General features: G+C 42.7%; 2 protein-coding genes across 3 annotated transcripts; both read right to left on the reverse strand.

Annotated features, from left to right (window-relative positions):
- Positions 1-710: 710 nt before the first annotated feature.
- Positions 711-4,553, reverse strand: LOC121648606 (flocculation protein FLO11-like). Its single transcript, XM_041998823.1, has 6 exons — positions 4,080-4,553; positions 3,882-4,025; positions 3,720-3,755; positions 3,469-3,648; positions 3,308-3,415; positions 711-3,199 (listed from the first exon to the last, which is right to left on the reverse strand). Exons 1-6 carry the CDS (start codon positions 4,120-4,122, stop codon positions 2,901-2,903), a joined length of 810 nt encoding a protein of 269 aa, XP_041854757.1. The 5' UTR covers positions 4,123-4,553; the 3' UTR covers positions 711-2,900.
- On the reverse strand, positions 711-17,262 carry man1b1b (mannosidase, alpha, class 1B, member 1b). 2 transcript variants are annotated; one of them, XM_041998815.1, is made up of 16 exons: positions 17,031-17,262; positions 16,303-16,422; positions 15,640-15,748; positions 15,383-15,501; positions 13,103-13,230; positions 12,466-12,563; positions 12,123-12,299; positions 11,883-12,031; positions 10,024-10,212; positions 8,474-8,664; positions 7,601-7,721; positions 6,102-6,296; positions 5,846-5,977; positions 4,386-5,006; positions 4,260-4,313; positions 711-2,947 (listed from the first exon to the last, which is right to left on the reverse strand). In XM_041998815.1, exons 2-14 carry the CDS (start codon positions 16,405-16,407, stop codon positions 4,800-4,802), a joined length of 1,920 nt encoding a protein of 639 aa, XP_041854749.1. In that variant the 5' UTR covers positions 16,408-16,422; positions 17,031-17,262; the 3' UTR covers positions 711-2,947; positions 4,260-4,313; positions 4,386-4,799. The 2 variants fall into 2 exon arrangements, with proteins under 2 accessions (XP_041854749.1, XP_041854750.1); XM_041998816.1 differs by lacking the exons at positions 711-2,947; positions 4,260-4,313 and adding an exon at positions 4,035-4,241.
- Positions 17,263-17,875: the final 613 nt, after the last annotated feature.

Genomic DNA, 17,875 nt, shown 5'->3' on the forward strand with positions numbered 1-17,875 from the left:
GAATAAATCTCCATGGTAACTGATGTCCATCCATCCATTTTCAGGCTGCCTATATAGGGTCGGGTCATGCGGGCAGGGGGTGTGAAAGAATAAATCTCCATGGTAACTGATGTCCATCCATCCATTTTCAGGCTGCCTATATAGGGTCGGGTCATGCGGGCAGGGGGTGTGAAAGAATAAATCTCCATGGTAACTGATGTGAGACACAATAAATCTCCATGGTAACTAGTGTGTGGCTGCTTTTGTAACACTGAATCCAGGATAAATTCAGCCAGGACTACCGGGAATATCTATCCTTATCGCTTATCCGAGTTTCATGAAACAAACCTCTGGTCTGCTTCTGGTCTTTGCAGGGGCTTGATCACATTTACGGATCACATTCATCACTGATGGTTATTTATTCCTGATCTTTCACACCCACCTGCTCCAACCTGCTGATACAGTCACTGTGTTGTCCTGAGGAATCACCAGTAACTGTAGGTCTTTCTGTGTTTTGGTGGTTGCTGTGATTCATGTTTCCCTCAGCTTGTCTTTTTAGAAGTGCTCCCAATGATTGTCAGCTTTGTTTTTCCTGCAGATGCAACTGGTGGTTTTCTGTTACCTTACAGGTGTATTAGCTGGTTGTCTGGTGTATCAGGTGCATCACTATCCTGCCCCAGCATTAACATGAAGTCAAAATAAAGAAGAATATGCAAGCGTCAAAAAGACCCTTAAATCCACAAAACTTTATTTCCATCATTCCCACTCAGATCTTCTGGGTAAAACTGATTTGATGTGACCATCATCCTGCTGCCGCCATGCTGGTTAATGAAGGACACGTCTGTTTATTAAAAGCTCTTTACTCTGAACTCCGTCAGCATTTATTCTCAGATCAAACAGTTTCATGATCAGGAAAGAAACTAAATACAAGAGACTTTACAGAAACATTCTGATCCGTGTCAGCAGATCAAAGACAGGAGCAGTAAATCATCATCATCATCATAAAGAAACCTGATCCAGTTAGAAGAAATCTAAAGATTTTTTTGTCTGTTGTCAGTGAATGTTTTGGTTGTTAACAGGAAGTCTGTTCCAGTCTCTTCTGTCTGCTGTTTTCCTCGTCATATCTAACGACGATTAAGATGATTTCATGGCTGCTTGTGCTTCGCCTCCATCCCGATGACACATTCAGAAATCTGAATAAATCTGAATGTTTGCACTTTGCAGGTCTGAGCGGGTTTCTGCTTCGTGGCTACAATAGAAGATCGTCACTCTAAAAATATTTCAAATCTTATCAAAACAGCTAAAAACAGCAAACGTGGCACCTCTGGAGGAATGGCTTGTCACAATCTGAGCCCAGAGGTCTGGTTCAGGTCCGGTTCTGGTCCGGTTCAGGTAGAGCTCAAGGTTCAGTTCATGGTTCGTGCTGAAAGACATTCTTCGCAGGAAGAATCAGAGCCCTTAGAGGCAGATTTACACACAGATAATCAGGAGAATGTTTCCTGCATTGATCCCAACTTCATGGTAAATAAACAGCATTTACACATAAAACAGCTTGAATGGACTGAATTTAGTCTGATGCAACATCAAAGGCACGGTTGAGAAAAACAAAGAAATTTACAAGTTTGGTCTCAAAAAACAAACGTCTTTAAATCAACAACTATGAGAAGCTATGGCGGAAAGTTTCTGGACGACCAGCTGCAGAAAATAAAGCAAACACAAAAAATCATCATGAAATAATCACCAAGTTTAAATAAACACCACAAATCAATATATTAATCTGAATTTATAAAACACCTTCTCCATCTGAAGGAGGCTTGTAAAAACTTTACTCTGCTTAATCACAGCAGAAAGTTCACAGTTAGTTCATCCAGGAACTACAGGTCATGTGACCCAGGTCATGTGACCATGCTGCATTCATGTCCCCTGGGAAGAAAGATTAGGAGGAGCCAGTTGCTTCAGATTACACCATCAACGGCTGACAGACGACTATTATTAATCTGAACACTTTAAATTAAAAAGCAGAAGAAAATAGAACGAGTTTATAATAATAATAATAATAATGGATTAGATTTATATAGCGCTTTTCAAGGCACCCAAAGCGCTTTACATTGTGTGAGTTTACATAGCTACCAGCACCTCCAGACTGAAGGATTCTGGGTAATTTTAAAACACATACAAAAAAAACGTTTTAAAGTTTTAAATGAATGAATGGGATCATTTTTATGAAAAATGTTTGTTCCACAGTTGATCATTTATTTCATTCCTCAGCTTTTCAGGATTTAGTTTATTTAATTATTCTTTTTTTTCCTGTCCTGTTCAGACTTTTTCAGTTCTCGGTTTTATCACCTAACAGGAACAACTTTAATGGAGGAACTTCAGAGTAGCAACCAAACCAAGAGGTTCAACATGTTCTCCTTCTGCAGCAGTGCCCCCATCTGGCAGAGGGAGGTGTAACACGTAACAGACGCTCTGTACTTTCAGCTCTAAGCTGCCTCACTGTTGATTTCCTGATGCAGTTTCATGTCAAATCAAATCATATATGGAGAAAATAACCAAACAGATGTTTCTGTTTGTCTGATCCAGATTTTAATCAACCTCAGGTCCTTAGGTCCTGGATGAAGTGTGAATCTGAATTTGGTGAGAATCCAGATTAATGAAGAGATGACAGTATAAAACCTACTAATTCGGCTCCACTGGCGCAAGTATGTGATGTAAAAGACGTTAAAACCTTGGAGGTAAACCATGATCCACTTTTTTAAACTACTCCATGTTTCAGAACCACTGTCCCCTGAACCCCAGCGATGGACTGACGAAGCATCAGTCACTAAAGTCATATTTCCATCAGGACATGAATGCAGCATGAGCACAGGTCCAGTCCCATTAAACCCAGTCTGACACCCTGGAGCAAACCCAGGACAGTCTTATGGTTTCAGTCCAGAGAGCTTAGAACATTCCATGATGAAGGAGCCTTCCAAGATGAAGGAACCTTCCAGAATGGAGGAGCCTTCCACGATGGAAGAACCTTCCACGATGAAGGAACCTTCCAGAATGGAGGAGCCTTCCACGATGGAGGAGCCTTCCACGATGGAGGAACCTTCCACGATGAAGGAACCTTCCAGGATGGAGGAGCCTTCCACAATGGAGGAGCCTTCCACGATGGAGGAACCTTCCACGATGAAGGAACCTTCCACGATGAAGGAGCCTTCCACGATGGAGGAACCTTCTACGATGGAGGAACCTTCTACGATGGAGGAACCTTCCACGATGAAGGAACCTTCCACGATGAAGGAACCTTCCATGATGAAGGAACCTTCCACGATGAAGGAACCTTCCACGATGGAGGAGCCTTCCATGATGAAGGAACCTTCCACGATGAAGGAACCTTCCACGATGAAGGAACCTTCCACGATGGAGGAGCCTTCAACGATGGAGGAGCCTTCCACGTGAAGGAGCCTTCTACGATGAAGGAGCCTTCCACGATGAAGGAACCTTCCACGATGGAGGAGCCTTCAACGATGGAGGAGCCTTCCACGATGGAGGAGCCTTCTACGATGAAGGAACCTTCCACGATGGAGGAGCCTTCAACGATGGAGGAGCCTTCCACGATGGAGGAGCCTTCCACGATGAAGGAGCCTTCCACGATGAAGGAACCTTCCACGATGGAGGAGCCTTCAACGATGGAGGAGCCTTCCACGTGAAGGAACCTTCTACGATGAAGGAGCCTTCCACGATGAAGGAACCTTCCACGATGAAGGAACCTTCCACGATGGAGGAGCCTTCCACGATGAAGGAGCCTTCAACGATGGAGGAGCCTTCCACGATGAAGAAACCTTCTACGATGAAGGAGCCTTCCACGATGAAAGAGCCTTCAACGATGGAGGAGCCTTCCACGATGAAGAAACCTTCAACGATGGAGGAGCCTTCCACGATGAAGGAACCTTCCACGATGGAGGAGCCTTCCACGATGAAGAAACCTTCCACGATGGAGGAGCCTTCCACGATGGAGGAGCCTTCCACGATGAAGAAACCTTCAACGATGGAGGAGCCTTCCACGATGAAGGAACCTTCCACGATGAAGAAACCTTCCAAGATGAAGAAACCTTCCATGATGGAGGAGCCTTCCACGATGGAGGAGCCTTCCATGATGAAGGAACCTTCCACGATGAAGAAACCTTCCACGATGAAGGAACCTTCCACGATGGAGGAGCCTTCAATGATGGAGGAGCCTTCAATGATGGAGGAGCCTTCCACGATGGAGGAGCCTTCAACGATGAAGAAACCTTCCACGATGGAGGAGCCTTCCACGATGGAGGAGCCTTCCACGATGGAGGAGCCTTCCACAATGAAGGAACCTTCCACGATGGAAGAGCCTTCTACAATGGAGGAGCCTTCCACAATGGAGGAACCTTCCACGATGGAGGAGCCTTCCACAATGGAGGAACCTTCCACAATGGAGGAGCCTTTGACGATGGAGGAGCATTCCACGATGGAGGAGCCTTTAATGATGGAGGAACCTTCTACGATGGAGTAAACTTTGTTGGAGGAAGGTTTTCTGCCATAAAATGGCCAGTTCAGTTAGAAGGTCACACCTGCAGCTATGGTGTTCCTCCACATGTCGTCTTCAAGTAACAGTCAGGTTCTTCCAGTAAAACATCACCCTTCTTCTTTCCTCTGACACGCCGACACGTCGGTTTGATGAAAACCAACCAGTGACATGAACAAACTTTTCCATCTGTGGTTTGTGTTCAGGGTTAGAGTTCAGTCACAGAAAACAGCAAAGATTTTGGTTTTTCCACCAACCCTGAGAACATTGCTGTGTTTTAGCCAGTGGAAGACCAGATGGGCAGCGGGTGGGCCTCGGTGTTGAACACATACCGGTCCAGACTGATCAGGTCCAGGTCATCTGAGAACAGCAGGTACAGATACTTCAGGGTCTCTCCCAGGAAGAAGCTCTCCATCTTGTCTCTGGGACTCGGATACTCCGGATCTCGTACGTTGTTGATGGACGTGTAGCCTCCAGAAGAAACCTGAAGGAGACACAAACATTAGTCTACATCCAGACAAGGTCCTGGTGAGGGGGACATGTGAGAGTTCAGAGGTTTTCTAACACCTTTGCTTCATGTTGTTTGTTCTGATTTTGTCTCAGTAAATGTGTGTTTGGTGGATTCTTTCTTTCTTGTAAAAACTGGATCTTCTACAATCAGAAAGATTATTTAGTTAATAAATGGAGCCACATTTGGAAGGAAAAAGCATTTGTGATCAGCAGAGTTGATTGTGGGTTTAAACCCATGAAAGACTTGCCAGATCTCCACCCATTCAGGCTCTTCGTCAGGAAACAGGGACAGGAATCATCTGCGTTTAGATTAATGGAAGAAACATGAAGCCATTCTACTGAGCTGTCTCATCTGATTTACAGCTGATTTCTCAGCTGATCTGTCAGCTGATGTCCTGAAAAAAAGTGTTTGTTTATTTTCTGGTTTACAACTCCATCTTTTGTTCTCTATTTCACGTGAAACAGTTTTATTAAAGGTGTGTTTGTGGATGTTTTAACCTTGCCAGTTTGTTTTAAATTCTCCATTATTTCTGCCACCGCTCAGTACGTCGAGTTTACAGTCTTGATTTCTTCTGTTGAGGTTAACAGGAAGTTCTCAAGGCAGCGGTAAAATGAACAAACACGGCAGCAGACTTTATCAATCACTCTAAATCAGGTCAAACGGTAGATTTCTGTAGACACCCAGGAGGATGGATTTGTCTCTGAAGCCTCGTTTTTATAGTCTCTTCCTGAATTTATTCACTACTGGGAATAAATGTGTAGTTTAATGTTTAAATGGTCACCCGGACCGTTTTTCCAGTTTGTGGTAGTGACCTTGGTGAACTTGTTGAAGCTCTGGAGGATCTCCCAGCCCCAGTCCTGGTATTTCTGGTCCTTTGTGAATCTGTAGAGGTAGAAGAGGCTCTCCACAGTCTCTGGTCGTAGGAGGTTGTGTCGGTCTGCCAGCTGCCAAGAGAAACAACCAGACGACAGCCACAAGTCAGTTAAAACGTTTCTTCTGAAGACCACTCTGGAAAAAAAGGAAACATCCAAACTAGATTAACTTTATTTAAAATCACAGATGACTTACCTTAACATCTACGTCTCTGGTGCTGCCCTGATGCATATTGAAGTGGACGATCTCTGGACTGAGTCCCGTCTCCATCTGGACATACATCTGATAGCAGGTCTCCATCAGCTGTTTGGCCAGCTCCATGTGCTCAGCAGGCAGACCGTTGTGGGCTCCCAGCGCCAGAGTACCAGGCAGGAAGCACACCAGGTGGTCCTGAAAAACCATCAGAGGTCTAGCTGGTAAAACCCTTCCAACCTGTTCGGGTTTGTAGAACTGTTCAGGTCTTTATTGATTATCTACAGCTCTGCTCGGGTCTTTATTGATTATCTACAGCTCTGTTCGGGTCTTTATTGATTATCTACAGCTCTGTTCGGGTCTTTATTGATTATCTACAGCTCTGCTCGGGTCTTTATTGATTATCTACAGCTCTGCTCGGGTCTTTATTGATTATCTACAGCTCTGTTCAGGTCTTTATTGATTATCTACAGCTCTGTTCAGGTCTTTATTGATTATCTACAGCTCTGTTCAGGTCTTTATTGATTATCTACAGCTCTGTTCAGGTCTTTATTGATTATCTACAGCTCTGTTCAGGTCTTTGTTGATTATCTACAGCTCTGTTCAGGTCTTTATTGATTATCTACAGCTCTGTTCAGGTCTTTATTGATTATCTACAGCTCTGTTCAGGTCTTTATTGATTATCTACAGCTCTGTTCAGGTCTTTATTGATTATCTACAGCTCTGTTCAGGTCTTTATTGATTATCTACAGCTCTGTTCAGGTCTTTATTGATTATCTACAGCTCTGTTCAGGTCTTTATTGACTATCTACAGCTCTGTTCAGGTCTTTATTGATTATCTACAGAACCGGAAGTGAACAAGGAGACAAACACAGAAAGTTTAGAAACAGAGCAGATCTTTAGCTGGACCGTCCCCATGATTGGTCAGTGTGTGGACAGGATGACGTTTATTAGCACGATGCTAATCATGGTTTTGACAGGCTAAAAACCAGTAGGCTGAGTGAGTAGAATAGAAATTAAATATATATAATCTATACATTTAATAACAAGCTGCAGCAGAGGGAACATTTTCCTGTGATATCTGGACTGAGACATAAATTATTTTCGTTGCTGTGGAACCAGTCACTGACCTGGTGACACTGGTAATTTACAACATCTGACGCTAGCTTGGCTGTTTATGCTCCAAAGATGGAGAAGTTTTGGGTTAAACAAAGGAGGAGTTCAGATGGAGACACAAAGTCTGGATATCTACAAGATGAGCGAAATAAATTTAAAATATGTACGGACCAATGACGGTAAATATTTTGGCTGTTTTGTGGTAAAAGTTTCTCTCTGTTCAGTGAGATAAATAAATGTTGAGGGATTTCTGGATTCATTTGAATTTCTTTATTTGCAACTTAATTGTGGCTTTTGAGTCTGTTAAAAGACAGATGTTTTCTCTTCTTAGTAATGTCAGAAGATGAGTTTTAATGTGACTGACCTCAGTCTGAAGTATTACTGACCATTTTAGGGCTGAACTGTCCGTGTGAGAGCTCTCCAACAAAAGTAAGGCCATTAGGTGAAGATTTCTGCAGCAGGTTCTTCTTTATACCCTCCACTGCTTGTAAATAATCCTCCAGGAATCTAAAAATCACACATGAAATGCACCCTGGTCATGAAAAGCATCCTATCTGAAATAAAAAGACACAGATGTGTTTTCCTTACAGGCAGAATAATACAAAGAGACATGAAGTCAGAATAAACACTTATTTCTTTCCTCTTTTTGAGTTAGACATTCACCTAGATTATTATTATTAGACAAGCTGGCTTAGTTTTAGAAAAGAAAGACTCAAATGCTGACTATATGGAGTAATATGAGCCAGACCCTGCAGCGAGAGGAAAAACGTGTTAAACACACTAATAATTCAGACATTAAAAGTCTACATCCTCAGAGGTGGTGCTGGGGATGTGAGAAGAGACGAACTCCATCTCTGCATGTGCATCTATTAGTTTCGTTGTTAGTTCTCCTCCATTTGATCTGGACTAAACTAAAACCCCTGGTCTTCACCAGTAGACACCACCTCAGATGTACACCACCACCACCACATCTGATGCCATCCGTGTGAACACCCTGAACGCTCTGGGTGCACATGCAGACCAAGTTTCATGACATAAACACTGAAATTCCCTAAGTGTAAAAGAAGGGAGGCAACAGGGATGCAGGAAGCAGCTAATCGTCCCTGATGGTTTATCTCCTGGCTGACAGGTGGAGGTCCTGGCTGTGGTGTGTTTGTGTACCGTTTTATCTGCTCAGACACTGGAGAAGCAGTGTGGTGTGAAAGTGTGATAAACTGGGATGTCTGGCAGATGAATGGATGAGGTGTCTGTAAACTCACTGGTTCTCCTTCTTGCCTCCTTGGATCCACTGTTTCAGCAGGTATTCGTAGTAGCTATCAGCTCTGGCTCCCAGAGTGTAGATACCTTGGTGGGTGAACTGTCCGCTGTTTGTGTTGATGAACATGGGCACCAGACCGTCCAGTTTGCCATCCAGCTTGTGGACCTGTGTCATGACTTCAGACACTGCAGACTGGACATAGGACGGGTGAGGTAGGATGTGAAATTCATTTCCTGACATGTTCCTGCAGCTTTCTGACCGATGACTGGCAACACAACATTTTGTCCTGGTAATACTTTAAAAATGAAGGAAGACCATAAGGAACCAATAAAAATGCTTTAATTTGTCACATGACCCTCCAGAAGCCAAACTAAAACTCTTTTGGTGGGCTTTTCCAAAGAAAACAGCTTTGTTGTTCTGCTCCAGAAAAATGGCCTAAAATCTTAATTTCCTGCCTGTTTCTGTCTGGAAAAACATATTCACACAACAAGGGGTGTAAACTTTATATTTTTATAGTTTAATGAAAGTTATTTGCTAATTAAATGATGAACACTTGTTTCCCTGATGGAAAATGCATATTCAGGCAACACTGAACCTTTATGGAACCAACACGGCTGCATGAAATGTTAGTATTGTGTGTTTAGGTATTTTTAGCGTTCAGCTGCAGATCAGTCATCCTCAGTTTGTTCTGAACTTTATAATTTAACAAGATAAACGTGATGTTGGTGCAGTAACATGTTCTGTAGACAGTAGTGTACTATTACAGTGATTCTGTCTCATTTACTCATCATTTCCACACACTTTCCTTCATTTACAGAATAAATTCAGCCACATTCTGTTTCTAGAAAAAAAGGAAAACGGTAGAAAACACTGCGTCATGTAGCTGCGTGAGCATCAAGCAGCTACATCACTGATGATGCAACGCATGTAAAACTAGAAAAACTTAAGTTTAAACTCTTCTAGACGTTAATTTTAATGGTTTGTTCCACAATGATCCAATGTTGCCTCCAGAAAACACTCGGACATAAAACCCTATAAAAGATTTCCTTTTATAATACTTTCACATTTAAAATAGTACTTATAGTAACTCACTGAATATTTTACACGTGTCTGAAATAGTTTTTTTTCTTTTTTATATTATTTAGTGAATTGTAAGACATAAAAACACTCCACAGTGTTTTTCTAACTGGCATCATAAGGCAGTAGGTGTTTAAAAGGAGGTGTAGGTGTAGGAAGGAGTATCTGACGTTTTAAAGCAGTACTTCAGAGGAAGTACAAGTCTGAAACATGCCTGGAAACCTGAAGTATCACTAACTGAAAACAAAACCCTGAAGACCCACATTTAGCTGTATTCATCAACCTAAACTTTAAAACCACTGACAGGAGCCTGCCTTCAGGTGGACCAGCCTTTACCTCCTCTTCCTCTGACACTGACCTGAAAGTCTGAATAATCTCTCAAGTTTCTGACGACAGCAGCAGATCAGGTTCCAGCCGGTTTTTCGGTACTGCAACATGTTTCTGACTGAAAAGATGCAATAGCTAAGGTAATACCTGGTACTGGGGGTCCTCGGTGAGGCGGCTGAGCTCCCTGAACTCCAGCTGGATGCTTGTAACTTCAGCAACTGTGCTGTCTGAGGTCCAGCGGGGGGGGTGGGCCGAACCTTTCCCAATGTTGACGTCAGAATAGGGGATTTTGGACTGGGTGTTGAAGGCCGGCATCAGCCGCGAGCCGATGTCTTTCTGTGGAAGAACAACATCCATCACATGAAGTTAGACATAGACGCGGCATCTGACTCTACTTTTCAGACAGAAACTGGACCAGATCCAGTTCATGTCTGAAGCTGTAATAAATGTGCAGGAGGGAAACATTTGATCTACAAACATCTAAAAGAAACTTCTATCTAAAGTCTACCAGACTGATAGCTTTCTTGACATTAATGTAAAGAAATCAAAATTCCATCCTCACTAAACCAACTCCAGCTCAGCTGCTTTGTGGCGCCACCGTGCATCAGAAACGTCTTCTTGGCTTTATTCCAGCCATAGAGGAGCATTATTTTTCTTCTTTTCACACACACATAGAACTTTCTGCTCACTGGTTGATCTTTGGCTGCTCCTGATTGGACGTTACCGTCAATCTAAGCTCTCTGATTGTTGGAAAGTCTGACAGGAAGTGGCTTCATCATCATGTCCAGGTCTAAATAGAGGTCTCGCAGCAACATACAGTAGTAGTAATCGTGGTATTTTTTATTATAAAATGTGATAAATGATGCTGTTATCATGGATCATTCTTTGTGGATTTACCATATAAAGTCTCAGAATAAACACTACATTTTGCAGCTGGATTGTAAACCTCCTGGATGGGATATAAATGCCTAGAAAACTTCCATAGATCATCTAAAGGTTAATCCATCACCATTTACCCCACAGAGCTGCACACTACCTTTCCTGAGAAACTGCAGATGAGATCATGCTCGGGGGCACCGGAGATCTAGTGGAGTTGTAAGCAGTGACGTGCGGTGGGTTCATGGCTGGTGAGGCACCGACTCCTCTGGAGTCAGATTTACACTATAAGAGCATCTTATTTCACTATTCATCCAACAGCATGCAACTACGCCCCCTTGAGGTGAGGCAGAGTACTGCCTGCCTCACCTGCTGACTTTTCTCTGAACTTTATTGTTCGATAAGGAGGAATAATTCTCTCACACACACACATTAAAGACGTTACACAGACTGTGGAGAGTCATGGTGTAAAACACATATTTCTGTAAAGTTCATGTACGACATGCTGAGGAACAGAAACGCGTCATGAACCCAGTTTGTACTGGATCACCAGTCAGAGGAGGCCCAGCTCACCACGGCCTCACCCGGGATTTCTGCCCTGGATCTGATCCAGAAATCCTCAAATTCAGATTTTTGTGTAGAGTCATACTGAAAATGCATTTTAACACAGACCAGTGGAAAATACTGATATTTAACTTAGCTGTTTCTGGTAAAGTTTCATCCCCTTGACTTTTATTTATTTCCTTCTTAACTCAGAAACCATCAGAATGGATCAATGGAAATCTAAAGCTGGGAATGTTTTCATTTTCCAGCTTTCTCCGGCTCTGTGGGCTTCATGTCAGAGGCTCTGTGCACCACCATAAATCTGACAGTGCTGTCAGTTATTATCATCATCCTCAGATCCCAATGATGCTTCTTCCTCATAAACTCCGGCCCCTAAATTCAGTTTAACAAGGAAAAAAAGACCCAACAAGCAGCAATGGGCAAGAAAATGAGAACATCAGAACTTTTACAGTACTGAGGAACATAAGAGACGTTGAAAAGAAAAGTTAATGTGTTTCTGGGGTGAAAGTGTGTCTACATTAATTATCAAAAGGTCAAACCACAGAAGAAGAGCTGCTGAAACTCACAGCTTTGTCCAGGAAGAGGGTGTCTCCAGTCAGATGGTAGGTGCTCAGCAGGCCTCCCAGGATGCGGATGGTGCTTTCAAACAGATTGACATCCACGTTCTTATTGAACGAGAGCTCTGTGGCCACCCACTCCTTAGCCTCTTCAAACTCTGAAACACACAACAGCATGTTCAGGAGAACTTTATACTCAAACACCTAGGCTGGATATAAAACATGAAGCAGACAGAACCATGAATCCACCTTCTTTAAGCCCAAGAATCCACATGGTATCGAGGGCGTCGATGAGCGTCAGACCCAGACCGAACCACTCACTGTATGACTTGGAAACGGGCCTCAGCTCGTCGTGGCCCCAAGCAAAGTCTTTATAACCTTTCCAAGCATGTCTGAACGCTTCCTGCACCTCCTCCAGCCGACTGCCTGCAGCAACACGGGCCGCAAAGACAGACGTCAGAGGACGGAAATCAGGCATCTGCTTACACATCCCTTCATTCGGATTCCTCTTACTGGGATTATTATATTCACATTATTATTCACACATGAAAAAAACATTCAGACTCAAATAAAATAATCAAAGATCAGATACCAGACTTGTCTGAGACTTTCACGTCCTTGTTGGAGGGTGAAACGTCCTTATTGTCCCCGTCTGTGTTCTGCTCGGTGTCGATCACCGCCCCACGCCAGCTTCAAGTCACCGCGTGATTAAAGAAAACACAAATGTGACAAAGAATTAGGTACTCCATATGTCTGAAAGCTGAAATCAGAGCGGGAGGTCCGGCGGTGAAACAGGCTGGACGTTAGACAGCAGACTGCCCTGTAATGGTTTACTATCACCACAAGGTGGCAGTAGTGTTTACAGCTGTTAGCCAGGTGTTAACACTTCAGACCCCAATTAAAATAAAACTAAATAAAAGTAAATATATAATAAAAACCACAAAACAAAATTAATAAAATTAAACTTGAATGAAATTAAAAGAACCAAAATAATAATAATATAAAATAAAAATTTATAAAATAAAATGTAAAAAATTAAAACTACGAATTAAATAAAATCATATTAAAAGAATTACAAAAAACTAAATAGAGTACATTTTAAAACAAAAATAAATTAAATCTATTACTGGACCAAACATCTGTGATTTAAAGACGTTTGGTTTCTTGTTGCTGTCAGGAGGTGATGAATGGAACAAACAGCGTAACGTAGCTCTTAGCTCAGGTCTTACCTGATGACCCCCCCGTCTCCTCCATCCTTCTTGCTGTCGGCTACCTTCTCCTCCACCTCAGAGCTATTTCCCTTGTTCTGAAGACGGTTGTGGAGAACAGGAGGTCCCCTCTTGTTGGATAGTTTTCTCTGTGGCAAACACAGGAGAACCATCATCATCATTTACTTGTTTCTTCTCCTGAATGTACGACCCTTGGTGTTTTTATAGCGTTGTTGCTACGGCGACCAGCTGTTTCACCCTATCATGGTCTAGGTTCTCTGTAGGAGTCCAGTCTATGTGGTCGTCACCAGAAAGATCATCCTGGTGGAAGAAGATCTAACATTAGCTCAGGTTGAAATGAGCTAACAGAGAAGGACCCGAACCACCTGAAGGAAAGTGATTTCTAAACCTTCAACCAAGTGATCTCTGAAACTCTGACTCAGCTCCTTCTGGTCCCAACCAAAGATTCACACTTTTCTTTTCAGTAAATCCTTGTATGGATCTCCCTTTTTATGACTTCAGGAGGAACCTGAAGGAACCTCCATCAGTTTCAGGATCTGATCCATTAGAACAACCAGAAACCACACTCTGGTCTACAACCTGCTGGCTGACCACCACTTCCTGGTTGACCACCACTTCCTGGTTGACCACCACTTCCTGGTTGACCACCACTTCCTGGTAACAACACATTTGGACCATTTCTGTTGTACCAGGTGGAAACTACTGAAATGTCTCTGTTCAAATAAAAGTCTGTTTTAATATCAGAAAGAGTTGAACCAGTTACTAGTACACGAGAAGCATTATTACATGACAGGACAAACACAGAGACCAGCAACCACGCACTTCCTTGGATGGATGGATGGGTAACTCTGGTCCTCGAGGGCCAGTTTTAGATGTTTCCTGCTCCAACACACCTGTTGTGAAGTTCTCTTTAAGTATGTTGACTCATTAATCTAATTCAGGTCTGCTGCTGCAGCAAACATCCAAAACCTACAGGACAGGGGCCACTTTGCCCATCCCTGGTTTAGAACCACCGATGAGGCTAATATGCAGACCTCTTGGGCCAGGGTCCTGCAGGTTATAAATCCAACACACAGTTCCTCATCAGACATTAATCTACCAATTCTCAGATCACGGATCACCAGCTCCGGACCTCTTAAAGTCGTGTCCCGCAGGTTTTTAATATTTCTGTGCTGCAGAACACATGACTCAAATAATAGGTAGTTCAGAGGCTGGTGCAGACCTTCACAACAAGCTGTTATTTCATTTGTACCAGGTGTGTTACAGCAGGGACACACTGAAAAGCTGCAGGAAACTGGCTGAAGAGGTCCGGGGTTGGTGATCCCTGTTCTAGGTGAACTGCTGTCTCCTGGTTTTACCGCAGGAACCTTTCATTTACCCAGAATTAAAAAAAAAAAACCTTAGAACATTTCCACCGACCTTACTTTCCATCACCCTCACACTTTCCCTGAAAAAGCTCCTAGTAGAGGGGTAGGACTTTTCAGATCCCCTGGAGTTCCTGAGAGGCAGGAATGTGTGCTGAACATTATTACTGGCAGCGTTACACACTTCTGAGTATAAGCAGGTGTGTGACTGCAAACATATTTCTTTTACAAACTTAACTCCAGGTTTATATCATTTGAAAATGGAGGGACCGGAGACGTGTTCCAGGCTACTTTGAGCGTATTTACCAAGAAGGACATTCAGGACGTCTGTGAGTTGACAGAGTGTGTGCTATAAATAGCAGACACACTAGCAGAGCTGGAAGTAGGACACACACAGAAGGAAATTCAGGAAAGTTAAAGGAACTGAAAGAAGATTGAAGAAGCTGGAGGACCAGAACAGCCTGAAGCGGATCTGACCGTCGAACCAACAAATGGTATCAGCCATAGATTTAAAACGTTGTGCTATGTTGGAAATGCAAACCAGCAATTTTTTTACCCTGGAAGATAAATTCCAGGTAATAAAAATTCCTGGAAATGTCAGTGGAAAACAACTAATAAGGTTCTTTTTTAGGAGATAATCATGTACATTATCAACTGTGTTCCAGGTGAATTTACTCTGACACAGTAACACATCTGGATTCTGACGCTTCTGTAGTAATCTCACATGTCTCCTCTTTCTGTAGAGACCAGGATTTTACATCCAGCTCTTGTAGTTGTGAAGATATACTAAATTTATTTTAGGTTTGTCATTTCAGACAGGAGGCAGAAAACATAGACCTTCCCAAGATGATGTAAAAAAATCACCTGACAGGATAGCAAACATTGAGGCTCAGTTATCTAAACCACATATACAGACCTGGGAGGGCTGCTCTGGCAGTGGGAGGCGGCCTTGGTTGGCAGGTTCTGGCAGCACATGAGAGTCGATGGGTCGAAGGAGGCTGCTTCTGTCCGAGTCCTGCTTTTTTTCTGTAAGGTCTGGATGCAAGAACACATGTAAGTATGTGAACACTGTAGTACAACATCATGTCGGAGCGACCAGCTACAAATAAACTTATCATTCAGCTGGTTTTCAACAACTCAAGCTCCAGAACAGCCAACCACACAGAGTCTTACCTCTCAGATGTTTGCTCACAGTGGAATAGGAAGCAAGTCCACAAATAAAAAGGAGGACCAGGGTGAAGAGGATGAGGCTCCGCTGCAGTCTGGATAACTGCTTCCATTTCTGAGATCACAAGAAGATAAAGAGCATCGACTTATGTTCACAATATCTGAGGGGTGTTAATCTTCTTCTCAACCAAACATGCAACAAGACCAAAAGATCCCAGAAAAACAAGAAGCAAAACATCCAGCCAGTTATTGTGTGTAGATCTGTAACAACAATGGCAGTAAAATGTTTTCCAAAAGTCAAGACAACCAACACCAGGTCTGATTATTACACACAGATCAACAGAAACCAGCCAGCGTGACCAGCAGAATTTACACCTGAACACATTTAGTCTCATAATTAGCCAACACAAATTTAACCTCCTGTACTGGTCAGACTGGAGTGTTTACTGACCCTTTCTTCTCCATAACCACCTGACTTAGTTACAACACCACAGAAACCACCATAACTTCAACAATACTGTTTAACAGCTGCAGATAAACTGAGTTTGGCATCTTTAGGAGCAGCTACAGGACCAAACATTATCCACACAAACATCATTCATGTTTCCATCGCTGCCAATACCAGAAGCTCAGATTTAAACTGGGACACGTTCAGAAACCCCCACTTACCCTCCAGAAGGACTGCCTCCTCCACTGTTTGCTGTTATTGTAGCTGCCACTTCCCGGTTCAGGAAGGTTTAAAGAGACATAATCCTGTCGGGACGGTGGGTACATGTCTGTTTTCCAGCCCTGGAAGGACAGAAAAGGAGAATTGGATGGAGGCTAGCACGACATTACAATGAGATCCTGGCTGAAAGAAGCAGCCGGTCGTTACACCCCATCGTTTTCACTTTTCATGTATTAACACTGACATAAAGAGTCTTATTCTGAGGTTAGATTCACAGATCGTCCAAGTAATTATTTCAAAATTAGGTGATGTTAGCTTAGCTCAGCTAGCTTCACCATGAAGGGAGACGCTGCCAGCGATCAACAGGCTAACTAGTTGCGTTAACTCAACCGATGGATGAAAATTTTAACATTTTATTCACTTGAGATAAATTTCTACACTGGATACACATTTGTTTTACTTAAACGCGTTATTTCTCCCTTCATTCAACAGATAACGTCTGGCGGAGCCCTCCGTAGCGGCTCCTCCACCAACTCGTCCCCGGCTTTAAATCACGTCTCGCCGGTTCACTTCCTACTTGTGAACCGAGGCATGGCTCCAGGCCTACAGATGCCGATGACCCGTCCAGCACTTTTCACAGACAACACAGACAGCGTCTGGACAGCATTATTTTACTATGAATTTAGAGACGGATAAAAGAAATTTAAAGTTATAGTTGACAACTTCTCACCTTTTAAGAAGTTAAATATAATCCACTTCCAGGAGGTAAACCAGCAGTTTAACAGCAAATAGCCCGCTGATGATGAAACGGCTTCGGGGGTCTCCTCATGTTTAAAACACGTCAGCAATACTTTAATCAAAACACAAACTACCAATACTACAATTATAATAACAATTTATTTATTAATTAACAAATATGATATAAAAACCCTGCTGTCACCCACTTGTAGCTGTGAGCGTGAAGCCGCGCAATAACAGTGAGGCGTTCACGAACCTCCCCAGAATGTAGTAAATACAAGGACAAAATAATTCGATATCGCAGCAATAGTTTTGTGTGTGTGTGTGTGTTTTGTTTTTGTTTTGTTTTTTAAGTAAACAAACTCCAATTTCCATCAATTTTCATGACTGTGAATTATTAACTGCTAAATACAGCTAATTCTTAAGAAGACGGTAGGCTATTTATGAAAAAACTAAACAATCATACGTTGTGCTGGCTCCTCTTGAGGATCTTCCGGCTCAAAAAGGAAAATTTAATTTTCTTTCTTAAATATAGAGTATTTCGTCGGCACTCTGTCTCAGAAGCGTCATCTGACAACTGTATGTGTCGTTAATCAGCTTTATATTTTCACCTCTAGCAAGGAATTTGGAAACCCTTGTGACCAGCTAAAGGTCTTCTTAGATAGCAATGCTATTTTATCGTCATGTCAATCCGGCTTCAGAAAGGCCCACAGTACAGTCACAGCAGCTACTAAAGCTGTGAATGATCAATATAATCACAGCACTAGATAGAAAACTGCACTGCACCCTTCTTTTTTATAGATGTTTCCAAAGCCTTTGATCCAGTAGATCATGAGG

This window comes from Melanotaenia boesemani, chromosome 11 (genome assembly GCF_017639745.1).
Source record: "Melanotaenia boesemani isolate fMelBoe1 chromosome 11, fMelBoe1.pri, whole genome shotgun sequence".
NCBI lineage: Eukaryota > Metazoa > Chordata > Actinopteri > Atheriniformes > Melanotaeniidae > Melanotaenia > Melanotaenia boesemani.